Source organism: Arvicanthis niloticus, chromosome 1 (assembly GCF_011762505.2).
Source record: "Arvicanthis niloticus isolate mArvNil1 chromosome 1, mArvNil1.pat.X, whole genome shotgun sequence".
Lineage (NCBI taxonomy): Eukaryota > Metazoa > Chordata > Mammalia > Rodentia > Muridae > Arvicanthis > Arvicanthis niloticus.
Genome location: NC_047658.1, coordinates 52,474,467 through 52,498,017, shown reverse-complemented (window position 1 = coordinate 52,498,017; position 23,551 = coordinate 52,474,467). Strand labels below are relative to the sequence as shown.

The window sequence follows — 23,551 nt, the reverse complement described above, 5'->3', positions numbered from 1 at the left end:
ACCTGAAGTTCCATTTAAGTCTGTATTGTACCTGGCTTTGGGACACTGACAGCTCTCTGGCCGTACATACTTGATCCTAAGTATACATGGGTATATTTGATGTCTCCGATCCTGCTTGTAACTGACATCGATGAATCTGCTTTTTTGCGTCGCTTTCACCCGGACTCTGCACACAGAACCTAAGAAACGTCAACAGGGCTTCGCGCAGCTCGGAGCATTCACGACCCAGCTGGGCGGGAGACCACGCCCTCTCGCGAGAACGCGCGCCTGCCCAGGAAGTCTGGCTGGCGGAAGTGGAGCGACGGAAGCCACAGTTGCTATGGAGCTCGCAGAGGACTGGCTGGTGGAGTCTTTGCGCTTGTAAATCGGGCCGTGGGCGGGTCTGATGGGCAATGAGAGAGGGTGCGAGCTGTTGTGAGCTCTCGGGCAGTGCCCAGGCACGGACGGACGGAGGTTCTGGTCTCGGGCCTCTAGCTCTGGGACTCTCGGTCCCTTGTAAGCAAATAATGTGACCACATCCGCGCTTGCGAGGGCAGATACAGCACACGTGACCGGTTACCTTGTGCCGGCCTTTAGGTTGATTCTCTGACTGATTGTTCATCTCAACTTGGGGAAATCAACTTAGTAGGAGTTCCACAGGTGAGGAACCAAGGCTGGGTTCCTTATGGCCAGCCTGGTCCTATACACCAGGGAGTAATATGCAGAAAAAAAGATTCAGCCCCATGTCTACCTAACTCCAGAGCCTGGCTCCACCTATCCTTCAGCGATCTCAGAGTTCTTTGGTTAGCTGTGCATTGCGTGATCTCGTATCCCTGTTCTGCAGGTACCAAGACTTCCATGCATTTGACCTCTCAGGAGCCACTCGAGTCCTTGAGTGGATTGGTGAAAAAGGTAATATACCTTGTCTGCCACTAAAAGGGTTGGGTTTCTGCCTCGCAGGCTGAGTTTTAAGGTCTGAACCTTTAGAGAGACCCATTCAACTTCCATCCCCTGAAACAAGGCTGCTCATAGAATGGGGAAGGTATTTATCCTTTGGGGAAATGTATAAATCTAGCCATGATATTTCTAACACTTTGTCATAGTTACTGTTTTGTTTCAGGAGTCTTTGTTGCTGGTTATGAAAGTTTGAAAAAAAATGAAATCCTTCATTTGATACTACCTCTCAGACTCTCTGTAAAGGAAAACCAGGTAACTTAAGTAGAGAAGCTGATTATATGTGTCAATTTATTATGCATTTCTGGAGTGCCTGTTACACCCACAAGATACTATGCCTGACAAGTACCGGGGTCTGCCCTTAAAGTCTACAGAAGGGGCCTGGCGGTGGTGATGCGCCTTTAATCCCAGCACCTGGCAGGCAGAGGCAGGTGAATCTCTGTGAGTTCCAGGCCATCCTGGTCTACAGAACAAGTTCCAGGACATCCCAGGTTACACAGAGAAACCCTGTCTCAAAAAAGAAAAACAAAGCCATTGTCTAGTAGAAAGAGGCTCCCGTGCATAGGGGTGAACGCTGAGGAAAGTCAGGTGGTTGGAAAGAGAGCTGCCATAGGTAAAGGGCAGTCTTACTGTATCAGAAATAGACATGGGGGCTGGAGAGAGAGATGGTTCAGGGCCTCAGAGCACCAGCTGCTCTTCCAGAGGACCTGTGTTTGATTCCTGGCACCCACGTTGCAGCTGTTGCAGCTCACAGCTTTCTATAACTCCTGTCCAGGGCACCCAGCATCCTCTTCTGGCCTTCAAGAGCACCAACTGTGCCTGTGGTATCCAGCCATGCATACAGGCAAAACATCCATACACATACATTTAAGAAATAGATACAGAGCCTTGAGAAGTAGCCAGTGGTGCAGTGCTCACAGGTGGCTCGGGCCTCACACAGAGGACAGAGTAGGGAGCCGTCAGAGTGGAGGGCTTGGTGGGAGCCATGTGAATGAGTAAGGCCGCCTGGGATGAAGGTGGAGGATCTGTGTTTGAAGTAGGGGGAGAGAATCTGTGAGTGGTGGCTGTGTAAGTGTAACTAGTGGCTGCTCCTAGCCAGCCAGGGTTAGACAGTCAGAACTTGTCTCAAAGAAGGGGGTGGGGAGGAGAGGAAGGAAGGAAAGAAGGAAGGAAGGAAGGAAGGAAGGAAGGAAGGAAGGAAGGAAATAAAACAGAAGTGTCTAATAGAGTCAACACTTGTTATGGGGTTGCTTTGTCTTTATTGCTAGAAGGACCCACCTTGCTTCTAATGGGAGGATGAATGTTTAGTGGTAGTAATCCTTGTTTTCTTGGGTGAAGCTGTTTGTCTTCTGTGACTTCTCTAAGAAGGTGTAAACTGTTTTTGCCTCATAATCCAAGGTCTGGTCCGGGACAGGCTAGAAGGCTTGGAGACAGGCAGGAAGGAAAAAGCTGAACATGTAGATATTTACACATGTAGATGGCCCTGCCCAGGTCCAGCTGAGTGACTCTGATGGCCTCCTCCCCTAGTGCTCATTTCAAAAGCAGGTGCTGAGCAGGGTGTGGTATTGCACACCTTTAATCCCAGCACTCTTGAGTTTAAGGATAGCCTGGTCTATAGAGCGAGTTTCAGGATAGCCAGGGCTACACAGAGACCCTGCCTAGAAAAGCCAAAAAGGAAAAAGAAAGCTGGTGCTATCTCATTACCCCACCCCTTTGATTTTAGGGCTTATACCCAGAGAGGGACTTCAAAGTGCGCCACGGAGGATTTTCAGACAGATCTGTCTTTGACCTAAAGCACGTGCCAGATACCAGGTATGGCCAGTCTGTGTCCCAGGTATGGCCAGTCTGTGTCCCAGGCTTTCCATTCTCTGGGGATGACAGGAAATGCTGTGCAGTGTCTGTCTTTTTATCAGCATGCCCACTTCTCGGGATACAGACATAGGTGAGTGTACATGGGGCTGTGGCACACACAGATTTAGCATCTGAAGAAATCATTAGCTTAGCAGACATTTTGATTAGTAGAGCCTACAAGTCCATGGAGTTGCTCCAGGGACCAAATACACTGAAGTGTGCCTGAGAGCTGACAGACCCCTATAGAAGATCAGGTCTTAGGGTTCTGTGTTCAGGCTTCCTACTTGTGTCCTTTCTAGGTGACCATCATGACCTGTGGCAGCCTGGACTCAGTCTGTGGCTCTCTCTGAGTTGTGATCCTGTCCCTAAAGCAGGGTGAGCCTGCTCATCTGTTGAATGAGGGCAGCTGGTCCCAGGCTCCTGAGTGGGCTGGAGAGGAAAGGCTGCTGGGGTGAGGGCAAGCTTCCCTGTCTGGACTTAAGATTTTCCGTCTCTCTGGAACAGGTTGCTAGTGACCAGTGGACTTCCAGGGTGTTACTTACAAGTGTGGCGAGTTAGAGAGGACAGCGGTAAGTGACGTTCACTTGGTGGAAGGTGAGGTCTCAGTAAAGTGACTCATATACTGTCTCCTAGCCAGTAAAAAAAGCACTTGAGGGGACAGCAGTTTCTGTCTTCTCTGTGCGACAAAGATGAGTTAGCATCCACAGTGTAGCAAACAGGCCTAATAGGGAGGGCCCCCTTGAACTTCCTCCAGGAGGCGAGTTTACAACCCAGCTGCTGGCAGGGCACCTAGAGAGACAGGACCCCTCTGCTGGGCATGGATAGAGGAAGGGCTGAGCTAGAGCCACTCGGGAGCACTCAGCTCTTGGAGGAGGTGGCCTGGAGGTGGTCCCTCCTTTTACAGTGTGCTAGTTGTGGGGAAGAAAAGTCCCAAGTGAGCAAGACACTCACTGGCAGTTTCTTACCCAGTGATCACACTGCTTCCCAAGGGGCACAGAGAAGGAGTGGGAAGTGTCCCTTGTCAGAGTGTTAGGAAGTCCCCTTGTGGGGACTGGCAATGGGACTGCAGGTCCTTGTCAGGCAGACACCAGAGTGTGTATCCCTCTAGCCTGACACAGCCATTCATCCTGTCCCTCCCCCAGGGAGAGACATCTCACAGCAGGAAGTCCACTGCACACTGCCTCCACAGAGCCTGCCACCATCAGTGCAGTAACTGTTACTTCTGCCAGGCTTCACACAGACATGCTGTGCACACAGACATGCTGTGCACACATCCCTGGCCACGTGCTCTCAACACTCGTCTGTGTGGTCGTTCTCAGTTCCTTGTGTTACTTACCTGTACGTGGTAGGTTTTTACTGTTGCTCCTGGGTGTTTTTGTTGTTAGTGCTGTTTTTTGATGTTTCGAGGCAGGGTTTTCTCTGTGTAGCCCTGGGTGTCCTGGAACTCCATCATGTAGACCAGGCTGGCCTCAGATCTGCCTGTCTCTGCCTCCCTATTAAAGGCTAGGATCAAAGGCATTCACCACCACCTGGCTTATAGTGCTGTTTTAATGGGGTATGCTTAACCTACCAAATGATTCACCCATTTTGAGTGTACATGTCAATGATTTTTAAAGATAATTTGCCAAGTTTTGCAGTTATCACTATAAATCAATTTTAGAACACTTTTCATTGTTTCCATAAAGATCTGTCAGGCCATTTACTATTAATCTCATTCCCACACTTGCCCAGACATTATTAATACATCCTCTCTATCGTGGACTGGCCTATTCTGAGAAGCATCTTACAGTGAACCCTCTCATGCCTTCTCTTGTGTCTGGCCTCTGTCCCTTAGCAGATGCTTTTTAAGACTGTCCGTGTTACAGCGTGCATCAGTGATTTGTCCCCTTTTATTGCTGACACTCTGCCCTTGTATGGGTACGGCACAATTTTTTCTGTCTCTTCCAGCCCTAATGTACGAATCTTGATGTGGACATATATTGCTGAATTATGTGGTAAATTTTGGGGCTTTGTTTCTAAATAATTAAAAGTTGAGGCTGGAGAGATGGCTCGGTGGTTAAGAGTTCTTCCTGCCGTTGCAGAGGACCTGGGTTTGGTTCCCAGCGCATTTGCTTGTCAGGTAGCTCACAGTCCTGTTACGTCAGTTCATGGGCTGACCGCCTCAGACCTCTGTGGGATGTGCACAAACTCATGCAGGTGTGTGTGTGTGCGCACACACAGTTTTACAAAATAGTTTCATTTCTGTCCCACGAGCAGTGTGCAGAAGTTACCATTTTTCCGTGTGCTCACCTACATTTGTCGATGTCTCTGAGTGCCTGGGAATGAAACCTTATGACTGCTGGACACACACTTGTCCCTAACCCTGGCTTTTTTGTTAAAGCCATTCTAGTGGGTGTGGTGTTGTTTATCACTGTAGCTTTTGTTTGCATTTTTCCACTGAACATCTTTCATGTGGTTGTGAAGCCACTCACTTTTTTGAGTTATAAAAGTTCTTTGTATGTGCTGGATCCAAGTTCTTTATTAGATGTATTTGCTGATAATGTATCCCAGTTTGGTGGTTTTCTTCTCATTGGTTTATGGTGGTGATGTCTTGCTTGTTTTGTTTTGTTTTTTGAGACAGGGTCTCACTATATAATCGGGGCTGTCGTGGAAGTCACCCATGTAGACCAAGCGGGTCTCTATCTCCCAAGTGTGTACCACGTCTCCAGGCTCTTTTAGCGGTTTTTTTGTTGTTGTTGGTTTGTTTGGTTTTTTTTTTGTTTTTGTTTTGTTTTGTTTTGTTTTGTTTGTTTGTTTTTGTTTGTTTGTTTGTTTTTTTGGTTTTTTGGTTTTTTTTGAGACAGGGTTTCTCTGTGTAGCCCTGGCTGTCCTGGAACTCACTCTGCAGACCAGGCTGGCTTCAAACTCAGAAGTCCGCCTGCCTCTGCCTCCCAAGTGCTGGGATTAAAGGTGTGCTACTTGGCTATGTTAGGTGGGGATTTCCTAGAGGATATACTTTTGTACTGACTGGAGAGAGGCTGGACTTATTTTATGTGTGTGTGCAATTGGCACTGGATGGAGAGGTCATCTGGGGCCTCAGATATGTCAGGCCAGTGCTCTAACATTGAACTGTAATTCCAGCCTGCTAATGCTAAATCTTTGAAATAGGTTTCCTCCCTACCAGCAGCTGAAAAGCCTCTCCCAGCTCAGAGCAGCAGGTCTTGGGAGCTTTAGGCTCCATGGGATCAGAATAAGGGAGTCAGGGAAGTATGGCCCAGGAGAGCAGCCTTTCCATGCACTAGAGACCAGCTAATAGCCCCAGGCTCAGCTGTTGTGTCTGCTGCAAGTACTTCTCAGCTGTGTTGAGAAGTCTGGATGCAATGCCCTGGGAGCCCTGGGAGCCCTGGGAGCCCTGGGAGCCCTGGGAGCCCTGGGAGCCCTGGGAGCCCTGGGAGCCCTGGGAGCCCTGGGAGCCCTGGGAGCCCTGGGAGCCCAGCCATCCCTGCTCCCTGTGCAAAAGTTTCTGGAGGGAGCACTCACTCCTGTTGCCTTTTAGTATGTCTCACTGTCTACCCACTGTTCTCCCAATGCCTGTCCTATAGAACTGAAAAGCACAGAGAGATTTGTCTCCACACATATGCACATGGAATCATGTGTTCTGGTTTTGGAGAAAGAAAATACAAAGCAGAAAATGAGATTTCTCTTTTCAGTAGTTTGTGCAGCAAGTACTTGTTCCAAACTATTACAGTGACATCGAGAGAAGTATCAGATGAGCCAGCACTCGGGAGACAGAGACAGAAGGAGCGTGAGGCCAGTCTGGATTATGTAGCAGGACCCTGTCTCAAAAAAAGAAAGGAAGGAAGGAAGAAAAGGAAGGAAGGAAGGGAGGGAGGGAGGGGGAGGGAGGGAAAAGAAAAGAAAAAGAAAGCAAAGGTCCAGCAGTATGGCTGTGCAGGCGAAGGGCAGAGGCGCTGCTGTCAGGCCTGACCATCTGGCATCTAAATTCAATCCCAGAACCCACACAGTGCACAGAAAAACTGACTTCCTGCAAGTTGGTCTCTGTCTCTGTCTCTGTCTCTGTCTCTGTCTCTGTCTCTGCCTCTGCCTCTCTCTCTCTCTCTCTCTCTCTCTCTAATAAGCAAAGTAAGTGATATTTAAAGATGAAAACTAAACTAAAATGTTACTGTAGTTGAAAATGCATCTTTGTTGCATTTTGTTTGAGAGGCAGCCCTTCCTGGTTTCCCGGATTCATCTGTGACATCTGCAGCGCAGCTGGGAGCTGCCAGGTCTGGAGGCCGCAAGGCTGTGAGGCCACAGAGCCCGTTTTGGAAAAAGCAGTACTGTTTAGTGAACCTGGTGCTTGTCACATTTCACTGTAGATGTGACTGACATCAGCAGTGTGTCCTTTCCCTTCCTTTCCCTTTCTTTCCCTCCCTCCTCCATCAGACTTGTCAGGACCGCATGATTTCAAGATGGCTGCAGTGACTCACCGCCTCCCGTTTGCAAAAACATCTCCTAAGATAATTTATGAGGACACGAAAGGGATTCTGGCAGCTTCAAATATGTGAACAAACCCAGAATGCCTTTGTCTCAGCACTGGCTCATAGCCTTTGGCTCCTTCTCTCCCTGACCTTCTAAATGTCAGGGAAGGTTTCTGACCAGCCGCCCTCACTGACATGCTGCACTTTGGCCTCTTCCCCTTTGCTTCAGATGTCATTGAAGCTGTCAGTACCATTGATGTGCAGGACAAAGAGGAGAGTCTCTGGCCTCGGGTGTCTGTCTTCTCTTCTATGGCACCTGGAATCCTCCACGGGGCTCGGCTCAGTAGCCTGAGGACTGTTGATGTAGAATCCCAGAAGGTCACCTACAGCTCAGGTACTACCACTGCTCAAGTACAAAAGGGATTCTGGCAGCTGTGTGCCCCTGCTGGCTCCTCCAGCCATCCCTGGCCTCCAGGGCCCAGCAGTCTCCAGCAGAGCAGACTGGCAAGATGAGGGGAGGGTGTGAACAGGGGCCCTGGCACAGCCATCCAGCCCTGCCATCCACCAGACCCACCTGACTCCAGCACCTTTTCTTCTTTGCCCTCTGTCTTGTAGGTACAAGTGACAGTGAGTCCTTGAGCAGCCTTCAGGTCCTAGACGCAGATAGCTTTGCTTTCTGTGGTACCTCAGGTCGGCTGGGGCTTGTGGACACCCGCCAGAAGTGGGCACCATTGGAGACTGGCAGCCCCAGCTCTGGCTCTGGTGGAGAGAGATGGTGTGCAGAAGTTAGGAACAAGGGCCAAGGCCCTGGGCCCTGCATTGCCAGCCTTGGCTCAGATGGGCATCTCTGTCTCCTTGACCCCCGGAATCTCTGTCATCCTGTGAGCTCAGCCCAGTGCCCAGTGTCCAAACCCAGCCCAGACCCAGAGCTGCTACGCGTGACCTGGGCTCCAGGCCTGGACAACTGCTTGGCTATTTCAGGTACTGTTAGACTATTACTCCACTGCTCTCTTCCGGAGGTGGTAGGTACTGGGAAGGAGCCTGTAGCCCTACAGTTAGCCTGGCTGCAGAAGTTTAGGTTGTCTATCAGAATGCTAACTGTGGTCTTCGGATTCCTCAAGGCAGGCCCCACCCACCCTGACCACTGAACTTGCAGCACTGCCAGTGGCTCTTAAAAGCCTCGCAGAGGCTGCACCCGACAGCATCTCAGTGAGCTGCTTGCTGCTTGTATTTTTAGCTATAGCCACAACAGCAGGCTCCTGAAGCCTGGGGATTCTCACTGTGAGGGTGTGTTCAGAGGGGGCATCCAGGAGCCAATGAGAAAGGTCTGTGGCAAACACAAAAAGGAAAGTTCCAGGATCCAGAAAGAACAGAAAAAGCATTGTACCAGGGAGAAGAAGAGGACAGCAGGGTGGGATGGGGCAGATGGGCAAGAGGACAACACTGAAGAGAGACGAGGCTTCCTCTGAGGGGCGAGGGTGGAGGGATTGGGACCGGGATGAACTTGAAAGTTTCTGCTGCCTCCAGTTCCTGTAGAAATGCTATTATGAGGATAAAGATGTCACAGGCATCTGTGAAGTTGAGGGAAGCTTGCCATGCAAGCAAGGACCTAAGTTTGATCCCCAGAACCTATGTAGAAAAGCTGGATGTTCTACACAGAGAAACCCTGTCTTGAAAACCTACATATATGGGGTATAGTATATATAGGGTGGGGGTGGGGGAAGCTGGCTGTGGTGGCATGTGCTTACAATTCCAGCACCAGGGAGACAGAGACAGGTAGATTCCTAGGGCTTGTTGGCTGGCCAGCCTAGCCAATGAAAAGACTCTGTGACAAAAGACAAGGTACACTGTGCCTTGGTTTACCTAAAGTTTACCTCACTGACCTCCACACAAACACAATGCACACAACCACCTCAGGCCTGGGTATGTGATACATACTAGTGGACATGTGATGGCTGTCCACAGCTGCTCATGGAGACATCCCCACACTGGTGCAGGTGCAGCTTTCTCTGTGAGTAGCCTCTGAGTGTCCTCCAAGAAAGAGTAGGGTCACATCTCTCTTTCCACGTTCTTCTCCAGGCTTTGATGGGACGGTACAAATCTATGATGTCACTTCATGGGATGGAAAGAAAACCCAAATGGAGCCTCTTTTCACTCATAAAGGCCACATCTTCCTGGATGGAAATGAGGTTGACTCTGCTCCTCTGGTCACCACCCATACCTGGCACCCTTGCAAACCCAGAACTTTGTTATCCGCAGCAAGTGATGCCTCTCTGCATGTGTGGGACTGGGTGGACCTCCAGGCCTCCTGATGACAGCAGCAGCTTCCCCCACAGGCCTCTGAGAAGAGGAAGTGTTTGAGAGGCTGGTATGGAGTGACCACAGGCTACCACAGCTGTTGGCTTCAGGCAAGTTAGCCTGCCTTTCTCGTCCCTTTTTTCTATCTGTAAAATGAAGATGTAGTAACCACCACTTACTGCTGTGGGGAGCATCACAGATGGTAGGGCGCATGGCATAGCATGGCTGGATGTGACCATTGTCTCTGGGAGCCCTACCTCTCCAAATGTGTTGCAGCAGGCTGTGTTCCTGTCTTCACAGCATCATGGTGAGAATCAGGAGAGCCGGAGTGTGAATGTGGGTGTGAACTTTTTCACAGAAGGAATCAATGTCTCGAGTCAATAAACATTGAAAAGAATACCAATAAGAAGCAGTTAGCAATTTACTTACTTAGTTTTTGTACATGGGGTTGAACCCAGGGCCTACTATACTGAGTTATGTCCCAACTGCTTTCTTTTAGTTTTTTCCTGTGTGTGTGTGTGTGTGTGTGTGTGTGTGTGTGTGTGTGTGTGTGTGTACATGCTTGGGTGAGTATAGGCACCAAGAAGTGCTGGGAAGGTGGATTCATTCTGAGGCCTCTTTGCTTGGCTAAAGGATGCACCTTGCTTTCCTCGTGCACACATGACCTCTCTGTGCATGCTGACTGGAGTGAGCTTTGTCTTCCTCGATGTTGGATGAGGGTCTCATCCTTATGACCTTACTTAGTTCCTAGACCCCAGCTTCAAACTTAGTCTGTCTAGGGGTTAGGACTTCAGTGTATGAATTTGCAAGGGGTAGGTACACTCTTCCTTCCACAGCACTTAAAAATACTTGGGGCTAAGAAAAGTCTAGCAACTTTTTAAAGTAACATTTATTTTTTTTTATTTATTATTTTTGAAATACAGACTCATTGTGTAAGGAAGAAATCAGGTTGACCTTGAACATGCAAGACTTCATCAGCCTCCTGAGGCCGTTCCCAGTAGATGTAGACACAGATGTAGATTCTCTTCCTTCTAATTCCAGGCTGAGAGCTCAGGCACTCTGCCCCTCTTCCCTGAGCTTCCTGAGTAGGTAGGATCCCAGCCTGTGACACTGGGGGTTGGGGGGAAGAATTAGTTTATTATGTAGCAGTGAAGTTGATGCAGGTTTTGGAGAGCTGTGAGAATCGCAGCTTCACGACAGGATTGCGCTCAGAGTTTGGGAAGCGCTCTCCATCTTCCCGCCCCCTCCTGAAGCTCATACCGTGACTCCCCCCCACCCCCTTCGTGCTTAGTGGTGACACACTGATAGCTTGAAATTGGCCTTGGTGGGAGTATTTACATCTCAGCAACTGGCAAATGTTACAAAGCAGAGCTCATGTTTCCCCTGAGATCAGGGTTACCAGCAGCCACCAGCTGAGCTCTAGTATTCATTCTGAAAGCTTAGTGAGTAATTCAGAAGTTGGTTGTGAATGTAGAAGGTGCTTTGCGGAACTGTATCAGCTAGGGTCTGCCCAGGAAGAGCAAACCCACACCCATGGGGTGATGAAGCTGAAGTTTGGGGCTGCAGAGGAAGTGAAGGGAGGTGAAGCTTGCACAGATAGGTGCATGGCTGCAGGAGGTCTCGAGGCCAGAGGCCTCCAGGTAAGAACTGCAGGCTTCTTGTCTGGCCAGAGCCGGGTTCCTAGGTCCACAGAGAAGAGGGCCAACTGCTACAGAAAGTACAGGGACAGGAGATTGATCAGGACAGGTTCGGAGGTTCATGCGGAGGTTCTGTCCACAGAGGGTTTCACAGAGGCAATGCAAACTTCCCTTTGGACGAGCTATATGAGGAGAGGCAACCTCATGCTACAGGCGGCAGTGGTGGGACCTTGAAGGGGAAAGCATTAGCTGAAAGAGAACACCAGGACTATGAGGGGCCTTAAAGAAAGTGAGAGCCTTCCCTTCAAGTCCCAGGATAGTAGACTGTCTATAGCTAGCTCAGTGGGAACCAGAGACTAAAGAGAGTTTCTGACTCAGAGGTCTGTTTGTGTGTCTGTGTTCCTTTCCCTTTTTTTTTTTTTTTTTTTTTTTTTTTTTAGTGTTAGTTCCACATCTTGTGACCTAGTCTAGCCTGGTCTATGTGCCAGGAGTCAGGAAAGCACTGACAAAAGCTAGCTAGAACTCAATGTTTTCTTCCAGCTAGGGAAAGGGGACAAGGCTAAGCATGCTCACAGCTGCTGGTGGGAGGGAGACTGTCAGGCCACATGCTTTCTGGTCAGCTCTGTCCTGGAAGGGAGAGGCTGGATTTGGAGGAATGAGAAGGAGGCAGCTGTGGAAACAGTGATGCTGTAGACCCCATCTGTCTCACTTAGCCAGCTCCAGGCATCCCTGAATGCCACGACACACCAGCTTAGGTGCTAGGATGAGATACTGAACTGTATACATAGGGCCTCGCTTAGAGGAGGGTGCATGTCCTGACAGCAAGGGCTCAGTTACACATATGTGCTCAGTAAGAGAGCAGGTTCACATGGAGAAAGTGACAGTTGAGTTGTATCCTGTGTTCAGGCAGAGGGGACATCATTGGTAAAGACAGCCCCAACCCTAGGAGTAAATGGGAATACAACTGAGAAAACAGGCTTGGGGCCCATCAGTGACACGTGCAGGACATTGAGGGTGGTTCTGGATTGTGCTAGGCAGCAGGGGGAGCGGGCATGCAGACACACAAATGCACTTAACACACGGAGCAGAACACAGCTGGTCAAGGACATGGCTCGCTCTCTGCCCAAGGCCATCCTTAGACTTGGTCGAAATGGATCCTAGGAAATGAACCAACCCAGAGGACAAATGTTACAGGCGCCCACTCAGGGCACCTACAGCAGGCAGAGTCACAGGACTCAGCAAGGACAGAGGTCAGGGTTAGACAGAGGGAGAATGGGAATTCTAATAGATAAGGAATCTTAGGTTTAGATGATTGAAAGTAAAACATGTCAGAGCTGGAGAGATGCTCCTGGTGCTCTCAGAGAGGATTGGAGCTTGGTTCCTGGCACCACACCTGTCTGTAGCTGGCTCCAGGGGATCCACAACCCTTTTCTGCCCTCTGCAGGCACCTGTGTGTACACATACACATAACTAATTAAAAATCTTTAAAAGGCATTCTAAAGTAATCTGTGCCATTTTTGTTTTCTGCCCTTGGAAGAAACAAAAATTCCAACTTGATTTATGGAATATTCCTTTGAAAAAAATCTCCAACAACAGGTGTTCTGAAAAGTCTCGAAGGCTACAAATAGTCATCCTTTGAAAGGACTGAACTGGAAAAAGGAAACTGAGCAGAGCCAAGTCTCAGAGGAAGACAGATGCTCCATAAACAGGTGCTTCTCTTGCCACCTACTAAGCCATTTCCATGTGTAGAGCACCAAGTTCCAGGAGTGTGTAGGCGTGAAGCTTTCTAAAGTGATCTGATCATCCAGGCCTAGTGGCCTATCCTTTAATCCCAGCAGGTGGATCTCTATGTAGTCCAGTCTACACACTGAGTGCTGGGCCAGTCAGGGCTACAGAGCGAGGTCCTGTCTTAAAATACAAAGTAGTATGAAGACATTTTGTAACCCAATTTATGTATCATTTATTTGTATGGAGTGTGTGTGTGTTATATGTACACGTGCATGCATGCATGCATGCATGCATGTCAGAGGACACCTTGAGGATTGGTCCCCATCTTCCACTCTGTTTGAGGCAGGTCTCTTCTGGTTCACTGCTGTACACTCAGGCCACCTGGCCCTTGAGCTTCTGGGATCCTCCTGTCTGCTCCCACCAAGCCAAAGATACAGTGGGATTACAGATGCACACACTGTGCACGGAGATCAGACTCAGGACCACATATTTGCAAGCAAGCTCTCCTCCCTCTGAGCCATCTCCCCAACTCTTTAAAAAAAGTGTGTGTGTGTGTGCATGCAAGTGCGTGCGTACATAGTGTCATGTGTGAATGACTTGCCACAGGGCACATGTGGAGGTCAGAAGACACCTCGGTGGCAGACCTCACCTTCCGCCTTATCTGAGACAGGCTTGCTCTGTTCTTTTCTCTCTATGTACGCCCGGGTCGCTGGCCCAGTGTTTTACCCACTGAGCCATCTCCCCAGCCCTAAATTCTTAAACTCAATGAACCTGTTGAAAACTGAAACAACAAAGACCACAGCTCATCAAAATGACACTTTGGACAGACAAGGTTCGTCTGGGAGGCTCTTCGCCTGCTTTGTGGCCATGGTGTTATAGAAGCAGATAAGAAGACACCTGTGTTATGGAGCAGAGAAAACCTCTTCGAATGGTCTTTGTGAGTCACCTGCACTTGTAGTTGTGTGGAGAGCTTGGTCAGACTCCTATTTCAGGATAGGAGGTAAATATTTCTCCAAAATCTTTCCCCCTGGAGAAGACAGGATGAAAATCCTGACTAGCAACTCGAGGTCCCTAATTCTGCCCTCGGGGCTGTCTCTTACTGTTCCAAGCACTCTGGAGAGGAGACCTTACCATTGACATCATCCCTGCTGCCCAAAGGTTGGGGTTACTTTCAGCCTCTGGGTTCCCCTTAAGACTCCTCTGACACTTGGTTACCATCCCTTGTTCACCCTTTGGCGCTGCTCCCTGGGAGTCTCCTCTGGCAAAGAAGTCTTCCTGTCACCTCTAAGGCATCAAAGATGTCATCAGGAGTATCTGTCTTGGCCTAGAAGATGCTTGGTTCTCCTGGCTTCACAGCAGTTGGGCTGCGGGCTTTAGAATCAGTAGTGAAGCTGCTCCTGGGTCCACGGGTGTGAAGAACTTGTAGCAAGCCAGCTATAGTGCAGTCCCCTCTGCTGGCAGGTGGGGCTTTTCTTAGATATAAGGCTCACTGAAATGACCCAGAACCTCCTTGGTGTCTGCTGCCCTGGGATGTTCCTCTTCTCTTCTGATCCTCTCGGCCCTAGCACTCCTATCCATTCAAGGCTGTGTGGCCATTTCTATGCCAGCGTTACACACAAGCCAGTCATTTGGAAAGAGCGAATTTCAACCAAGGAAGATGCCCTCACCAGACTAGCCTGTGGGCAAGCCTGTAGACATTTTCTAGATTGATGATTGATGTGGGAAGGCCTAGCCCACTGTGGGTGGGAGCACCCTCGGTAGATGGCCCTGGGTGCTATAAGAAAGCAGGCTGAGCAAGTCATGCATGGCAGGCAGTAAGCAGCGTCCCTTCATGACATCTGCTTAAGCTCTGGCCTCCAGGTTCCTGCCCTGCTTGAGTTTCTGCCCTGACTTCCCTCAGTGAAGGACTGTTTCTTAGAAGTATAATTATAATAAACCCTTTTCTCCTCGAATGGCTTTTGGTCATGGTATTTTATCACACGAGCATAGAAACCATAAGACAAAGGCCTTGGCTGTCTTCAACAACTGATACCAGACCACACTTGGCTTTTAACCACCTGTTGGTAACTCTCCCTGACAGATGTGAAGTAGCCTTCACCTTTAACTTCAGTCCTTGGGAAGCAGAGACAGGTAGATCTCTGTGAGGCAGAGGCCAGCCTGGTATACAGAGCAAGTTGTAAGACAGCCAGAGCTATACACAGAAGAAGAAAAAAATGGAAAAAAAATAAAGAGCTAGAGAGATGGCTCAGAGGTTAAGAGCACTGGCTGCTCTTCCAGAGGACCTGGGTTCAATTCCCAGCAACCACATGGTGGCTCACAACCATCTATAATGAGATCTGGTGCCCTCTTCTGGCCTGCAGACATACATGCAGGCAGAATGCTGTATACGTAATAAATAAACAAATCTTTAAAAAGAGAAAAAAAGGTAATTTATCCACTGGGACTTGGGCCACAGTGCTCAGGTCTTCCCTGCTCCAGAGGAAGGAGTGGTAGACCTGTGATTAGTATGAATGAGAACTTCTGCTCAAGAAATAGGGGAGGACTGGAGAGATGGCTCAGCACTCGTTGCTCTTGAAGAGTACAAGGGTTCGATTCCCAGCATCCACATGGTTGTTCGCAACCATTCTTAGTACCTCCAGTTCCAAAGATTCTGACATTCTCTTGAGGCATCTTTGTCCACTAAGGCATGCACAGCCTGCACATGCAGACATGCAAGCAAAACACTCGTGTACATAAAACAAATGAACAGAAAATATTTTTTAAAGAAAGCAGTGGGAGTAGGAAGAGAAGGGGGAGCGTCCTCTCTAAGAATACCAAACGGTATTCGACTTTCTGTTTCTTTTGAAGTAGGATTGAGGAAAGGAATTTTTTAAATTTAACATAGAAATGTTTAGGGATTGGAGAGATGGCTCAGCAGTGAACAGTGTGTGCTCGGAGGACCCAAGTTTGGCTCCCAGACCCCATGTTAGGCTGTTCACAGCCACCCGTAACTCCAGTTCTCCTATGTGTTCTATGGCTTTTACCTGCACACACATGGCATGCACACACACATACACAGACATAAAGATAAATCATCCTATTTCCAAAGGTCCAGTTTAGAGACTATTACAGAAACTCCAAAGCTAAGTTTGACTCTAAAGAAAATGGACCTTGTAAGACTCAATGTATAGGATTCTCCAAGTTACTTCTTTTACGTGTGTCTTTTCTCCATGTTCTGGTGACCTCTACATCTCCTGGGACATAAAAAGCCACATCATTAAGTCATCAACTCCTGGGGAAGCAACACAGTGACTGGAGAAGTAGCCCCGTGGTAGAGCACTTGCCTAGCATGTGTGACACCCAGGGGTCCAACCCCAGTAGTGCAAAAACAAAAAGGGAAAACATGGCCTCATGTGTTAAACTAAGGGAAGAAAGCTGTGTTTGGGCTCATGGCTTTCAGGGACTTTGGACTGTCATTTCAGGAAGGGCATGGTAGAGCAGAGAAGCTCACACCAGGCAACCACAAAGCAGAAAGAATGTCTGTGGTCTAAAAGCCTCTTTCAACCTTGTAGCCCTGGCTGGTTGGCCTGGAACTCACTGTGTATACCAGGATAGCCTCAGACTTTCAAAGACCTGCCTGCAACTGGTGAATTTCTTCGGGAACTACCAAGGAGTGAGCGTTGGTTATAAAGGGCCTGCTCTAGTAGTCAGACCAGAGTGAGCGAGAAGCCTGCTTCCAGAACATCGGGTCTCACACTAGTCTCCACTGCCCTTGTCCTCAGGAAGACCCAGGCAGGGCTGGGGAAGAAAGGCTGTGAGCATGCGGTTCACCACTGAGTTCTGAGACATCGCCATCTGCTTCTCTTCCTATCAAAGCTCTATCCAAGCAGGGCCGGCAAAACAAACAGAAAACCAAAAGGATGGATTTCTAGAATCCAAGTTCAAAATGTTTCCCTTCTGTATCCATACAAATATTATCAGGGGCTTATGATTCTGTTTTTCTCTGTAACATACATGAGCCATCTAAATTGGTTTGGGGACACTTAGCTGTTTTAAAGATTACTACTCTTGGCTTTAACCCTATCTTATACCTCTTCACCAAACAGGCCTAAAATCTGTCTCTATTGTAACATAAGGGACCAGAAATATCACTTACCCAGCCAGAGGTGTGGCTGGCTATCCTACGATGTTTTAAGAACATGCCAAGTAGCCTGGCAGTGGTGGCACACATCTGTAATTCCAGCACTCAGGAGGCAGAGGCAGATGAATCTCTGAGTTCAAAGCAGCCTGGTCCAGGACTACACAAGGAAACCCTGCCTTGACCCTTCCCCCCAAGAACATGCCAAGTACAATCCTCCCCCTCCCCGCCCCCCAGGTAAGGAGTTAAGCTATCACAGACTGAGTCAACCTCAGTTCACTTACTGTATCTCTTCAGTTCACGATACCTCATATTCCTTACTCAGAACGCCAATCCATGCCCCGCCCCCAACAGAACAACCCCTTTCTCTTCCTACAGGCTTACTGCTCCTGTGAATGGGTGGAAACTCTACTCTGGGGACCGGGACTCAAATGTTCCTCTGGTCTGGCTGCCAGTTCTCCATCACTGCCCAGAACAGACAAAATTATTCTGTGTTAACTTCAAAAAGATGTTTATGGAACTGCATACTGGTTCTAAGGGCTACTTCTTTGCTGACTGCATCTCCTAACTCTTAAGGATGGAAAATGGTGACAGCTAAAAGTCAAATATCTCAGGACCCACAGAGGCAAAGGAGAAAGCCAGCCATATGCAAACCTGCAGTAGCAAAGCAAGGGTGCAGAAGTGGGGAGCACTTCATTGGAAACATGGAACAATTGGACTGTTTTGCAGTAGGTACTGTATGGGGAGGGCTCCTGTCTCCTCCGGTTTCCACTCCAGCACAGACCAACCCTCAGAACAGCTAAAGCTGTACATTCTCCAGTCAGTCTGCTGAGGACACAAAGCTGCTGCTGTCCAGACTATGGACAAAACAAAATTCATTTGAAAGGGGCAGCAGAGTTGGCACGCCTCCGGCAGATCAAGGCATGTCTCCTTCCTCCACTTCAAGTTGCCAGGATGATGATTCTGTTCAACGGCAGCCTCTGCCTTTCAGGCTCTGGCAGGATCCTGTCTGGATCCTGTTTGGATGCTGCTACCTGCCCAGATCTGGACCTCCCGGTGAAGGATAGCTTGGAACTCTTCTGAGGAAGCAACAGTAGTATCTCTTTTGAATTCTTTGGTTTTAGCCACTAGTAGCACAGCATCTGCTGGAGTATGAGGGTCTTAAAGGATCCTGATGACACTCGCCATTGCAACCCTAGTGCATTCCAGCTGTTAGATCAGCAGGGTTGGAGAAGAGAACCCTGCTGACTGCCCGGCTATCTGTCTTCTCTTGGGGGAGCTCAAGAACAGTGACCTGCTGGGGTAGGGACTGGAGGAAATGCAAACCTCTCCAAATACTGCTACCCTGTAGGATCTCACGATGCAAGTAGCCTGGGCACTTGCCCCAGGTTAGTTGCTTGGTTCATGACCAGGAAGTGGAAGGCTACTCTGTTCTACTGCCAGGTTTTCTGGAAACTTTTTGGTGGCAAACACAGACCCTGGGACCTAAGTGTGTTGAAAGCTATGCGCTCAGGGATATGGTCTCCAGGCCAGTCAGCAGCAAAACTGGGCCAAGTAGCTGTCCTGCTGAGGGAGTAGGTACAACCTAGGCTCTCGGTTTGGCCATGTGCACCCAGTGGGACAGGGACAACCCCAGCCTCTTCCCTTGCAAGCATGCTACATCCTCACCTGACACTCAACCCTGAGCCCGGATCAATTGGACAGCCCAATGCCAAAGAATCCAGGAGGCAGAGCTGTGAGCACCAAGATTCAGCAAACACTACATTTCCCAAAGGCCTCCACAACCAGACTGACAGCAACATTAGCCAATAAGATATAAGGGCACCTACTTCGGTTCATGCATTGGTGAGGTGTACACCCTCGTACAGCTTTGCAGCAGGGGAGCAGCAGGGGGAGGGGGGCTGGTCCTAAAAGCTGAAGGGGGGCGTGCCACTCGAGGCGCTGAGCACCAGGGGCCTTTTCAGAGTCATCATTCCCAGCAGTGGGCCGAGGTATTTATCTTTACCTAGTATACAGGTGAATAACCAGTTATGGAGCTCAAAGTCCAGGTGACATTTTCTGTCACTTAACATAACATGCCTGGTACCCATCATGCAAAGCTGCAACACACAGCCCACTTCCTTATTTTCTGCACGCCCAGGCCTGCCTGGTTCCAAGGATTTTCTTGACACTCACTCATCAACAGCCAACTGTGAGGCATCCACTTAGGCCAAAGGCTGGATTAGAAAAACTAGGCTGTGGTGGGAAAAGCAAAGCACACTCCGGCTTGAGGACAGCCGGGCAGAGAGAGAACCTTTCCAAAATGCTGCCCTGAACAACCCAGTTCCTACATAGCAGTGTGGTCCGTGCCAAATACTCGTGTGCTCCAAGTCAATGTGTGGGGCACTGCAGAGGTGGGAGAGCCCAACATATAAGGTGGGCTTCAAGGAAGGGGGACAGGAAGGCACTTAGCACTTAATTTTATCTGAGTTTTTAAAGCTACAGTGGGTATCTTATCTGTATTTCCAGTACTCAAAGGGAGGCAGGAGGATGGACAGTTCTGGCCAGCCTGGGCTACACAGTAAGACCTTGCCTTCAAAATAAAAAAAAAAAAATTGTATGTGTTTTGATTTGGGGTGTTAAGAACCAAATCCAGTGCTTCATACATGCTAACCACATGCTCTGTTACAGGACTCTATCCCTGGCCCCTGGTTACTATTTACCAGGTGAAAATTCCAAAACTCAAGATAGCTAAGCTGTGACTGCCCATAGGAAAAGCAACCCATGGAGAGGTGAGGACAGGACAGGATGACAGGAGGGACCAGTGATGAGACTAGGCTTTGGAGATTTCTCTCTGATCTTCAGGAGTTATGAGAGAGCTTATGTGGAAACCCAGGCCAACACACAACAATTAGATTCAAAGCCAGCCCAGGAGTTTCAGAGTTGCTTTAGGGACTAAGGCCTAGCCCAGGAGGGAGTGTGGAGAGTTGACAGAGTACCTCTTCTTTGACAGGGTTCACATCAAGCTGTGGAGGAATGGCTGGGCAAACTGTCCACTGCAGTGAGCCCTTTCCCTCAGTAGCCTTTCTCCCACATCAGCTTCAAGCAGATGTTAAACTCAGAGTTGAGACATCATGGGGTGAGCAGTGGAGAGAAACCCAAGGCAAAGAAGGCCCTGGGGTCACAGCCTTTGCTCAGATTACCAAAGGTCTCCAGACCTAGACTACAAGGGGCCAGGGTAGGGAATTCATCTGTCTCCACACCTCTCCGTCATTCACAAAATCTTACACTCATCTTCTCCATGGCTTTGGGGCAATTTTATCAGAAGTGAAAAAGTGAAAAGATGCATATTTTACCCAAAGATCTGAAAAAGCCTACTTGGGAACATCCATGTTAAAATCTCCAGGACCATGTGAGAGACAGTGGGTTGAACAAGGCAGCTGTGCTATGGAGCTTCCTAGTTAAGAGGTAGGGCTTCCCCCCCCCCCCCAAGTCAGGGGTAAAGGGCTAGGAAAGGTGATGGTGGTTAACTTGTAAGGACTAATCATTACAATTGTGTCAATCCTGCTACTGACTAGAAAAGATTTAAAATTAGCTAATGTATCATTTTTACTTAATATCAGTTTCTTTCATCCATTTGTTGTTCTTAGTGTGTCTTGTACTTTGCTTTGGTTTTTGAAACTTAAAAAAATTTACATGTGGGGTAGGGAGTGCATGCAGTGGTGTAAAGGTGGATGGAGGTCAGAGGACGACTTCTGGGTGGTGGCTTGCTTCTCTCACTGTATGGGATGGAGGGACTGAATTGAGGTTGTCTGGCTTGGTGTCCCTCCTCTTTACCCACCGAGCCTTCTTGTCTGCCTGAACTCACAGAGATCCACCAGCCTCTACCTTCCAAATGCTGTGATTAAATGTGTGCACCACAGCCCTTTCTTACAGCTTTAATAAGAAATCTGAATGCCCAATGTAAGAAGCTGAGGCAGGAGATCTACAAATCTGAGGCCAGCCTGGGCTATACTCCTAGACTTTGCCTCACATAAACAAAAGTAAAGATAAAAATTAAAAAGAAACTGGTACAATGTAGCTAAGTGGTCACAGGATGAACAGGTGCTAATGATGTACTTACCACACATCCCACATCTCCAGTCTGTCCCTAGAGTGAGGCTACTTACCTCAGAGTTGTCACTGAGTGAGAGAGCAGGAGTGGAGCACAGTCACCCTGTCCCTGCTTCGTACTGTTTGCTTACACTATAAGCTATTATGGCATCATCGTGAACCATAAACGTAGCCCAGAGAGTTCCGTGGAGAAGCCATCTCACTATGACTCTACTCAGCTGTAAAATGGTAAACCAGATTTGTGCAGCATGAGTTTGTTAAGAACCAGGTCTGAGAAGCTTCCCATGCTCTACCATACCATAAACTTTAGGCAAAGTGGTACATCTGCAGATTGATGCTGTTGTTTCTGGATCTGGGTGCTGGTTGTTTAAGTGTATGCAGCTTGTAAAACTAAGGCAAGCTGCACACTTGTATGTACTTATCTGTCATAGTTCAGTAAAATCTTTAAAGCAAGGGGACTGTCCCAGGCTAAAGTTATATAGTGGATTAATGTGTGACAGAAGATGGCATGGTGGCACACAAAACTGCAGTGCCAGTGCCTGGAAAGCAGAGGCAGAAGACTTGGCATGGCACCTTCTGTCCCTTTGCTTAAGACCAGTGTGGGCTAAATGAGAAACTTAGTGTCGGCTGGGAAACTACTCTAGCTATGCTGCCTTTCTGTCAGGAGCTCTCAAGCCTTCAGGATACACCCAAATCTCTGTTATCTGGCACCTAACAGAACTGTATAGTTCTCCTAATATAGAGCACAACGATGACGCTGCATTCAATGAATGTTTACTAAGTAAGCAAAGGGGAAAGAACTGGTGACAGACCTAACAACCTACTTGATTTCACAGTCTACCACCATCACTGCTGAGAACTTCCTTGCTGTCTACATGAACTGAGTCTAAATAGGATGATTCTCAACACTGTCTCATTCTTTAGCCAGATGTGCCATGCCAAGACAGGCTGCTAAAGCTGGCCTGCACTTAGAGTTCACACTGGCCTCAGACTTGTGATCTTCCTACCACTGCATCCAAGTGCTGGGTTCATAAGCAGAGGCTCCACACCTGGCTTGGGTGACAAACATGATGGATGCTTCACAAATAGCAGCAATAAGAATCTAACCCAATAATATATCTGTCTGTCCTTCCTTCCTTTCTGCTTTGGCTTTCCTAGATAAGGTTTTTCTATGTACCCCTGGCTGTGCTGGAACTCACCTATGTAGACCAGGCTGGGCTCAAACTCAGAGATCCACCTGCCTCTGTATCCTAAGTGCTGGGATTAAAAGCGTGTGCCACCACTGCCCGGCCAATGATATGTTCTTTAAAACAACGAATCTTTGTTTCCTGAAAGCCTTACATTATTTTAAGCTGCAGTGGAGGGTGGATAGGGCATGGAAGTAAGGTACAGGTTTGCTAACAGTTGAGGTCAAGTTATTTTTTCCCCTGGGTCTCACTATGTAACCCTGACTGTCCTGAAACTATGTAGACCAGGCTGGTATCGAACTCACAAAGATCTGCCTGCCTCTGGTTCCCAAGTGCTGGGACTAAAAGCATGCACCACTATACCTGGCCAAGTTCAGGTTTGTAATACACATTAGAGGATAAGACTCAGGAGCTGGTCATGGAAACCCAGGCATGTAATCTCATCACTCAAGAGGCTGAGATAGGAGGCTTATAAATAGGCTACTCTGAACCAGATAGCTCAACCTTATTTCTTTTTTAAAGGCAGAGTCAGGAAAAGAATAGGACTCTACTTGGCAATATTCAACGTCCTTTTTAAAAAACGCCCCTTCCAAGTGTAAACCTCCTAGGTATCACCGTAGCTTCCTATGTCTCAGGATTCTGTCTCTGTTCCCTTCTCCTTATAACGTTAACAACCCCCTCTCAGTCAGCATTCCTGTCTTCAGCTTTCATGCATTGGGATCCTAAGAATAAAGCCCTGGTAGTGACTAAGATTAACTGAGGATCCGCAGGACAAACTCCTGATTCAAGACCAATCCTCACCTTCCTTTCTATATTGAAAGATGCTTTTTTATTTTGTGTACATGTGTTTGCCTACATGTATGTATATGCACCATGTACAGATCATACCAGTGGACGTCAGAAGAGGCCATCAGGTCCCTAAAATGAAGTCTCACATGGTTGTGAGCTGTCATGCAGGTGCTGGAATTGAACCAGGGGCCTCTGGAAGAGCAGTCAATGCTCTTGACCGCAGAGCCACTTCATTAGCCCCACAATGAGATTTCTAATATCCTCAAATTTGACACTTCCTTAAAAAGAATGGCCTTGGTATACACAACCTGCTGGATAGTATGCTAGATCCACATACATGATGTTACAATTATGTGAGATAGCTCAATTGGTAAAATACATGTTGTAAACACTGGAGGATCCCAAATCAACCCAGCACCTCCGTTAAAGGCCACATGTGGTGGCATGGGCTTGTAACCC

The 23,551-nt window shown here is 48.4% G+C and overlaps 1 protein-coding gene across 1 annotated transcript; it reads left to right on the top strand.

Moving 5' to 3' along the window:
• Positions 1-267: 267 nt before the first annotated feature.
• Wdr73 (WD repeat domain 73) lies at positions 268-9,941 on the top strand. Its single transcript, XM_034486210.2, has 8 exons — positions 268-360; positions 824-891; positions 1,100-1,188; positions 2,657-2,745; positions 3,289-3,353; positions 7,474-7,638; positions 7,860-8,225; positions 9,324-9,941. Exons 1-8 carry the CDS (start codon positions 320-322, stop codon positions 9,554-9,556), a joined length of 1,116 nt encoding a protein of 371 aa, XP_034342101.1. The 5' UTR covers positions 268-319; the 3' UTR covers positions 9,557-9,941.
• The last annotated feature ends 13,610 nt before the right edge of the window (positions 9,942-23,551 follow it).

What these genes read in the sequence shown, in the direction of transcription:
- Wdr73 (XM_034486210.2), top strand. Translation starts at nt 320, where the DNA reads ATGGAGCTCGCAGAGGACTGGCTGGTGGAGTCTTTGCGCTT. An exon ending in CTGGTGGAGTCTTTGCGCTT is followed by an intron (nt 361 to 823) that starts GTAAATCGGGCC and finishes CCTGTTCTGCAG; the next exon opens with GTACCAAGACTTCCATGCAT. An exon ending in AAGCACGTGCCAGATACCAG is followed by an intron (nt 2,746 to 3,288) that starts GTATGGCCAGTC and finishes TCTCTGGAACAG; the next exon opens with GTTGCTAGTGACCAGTGGAC.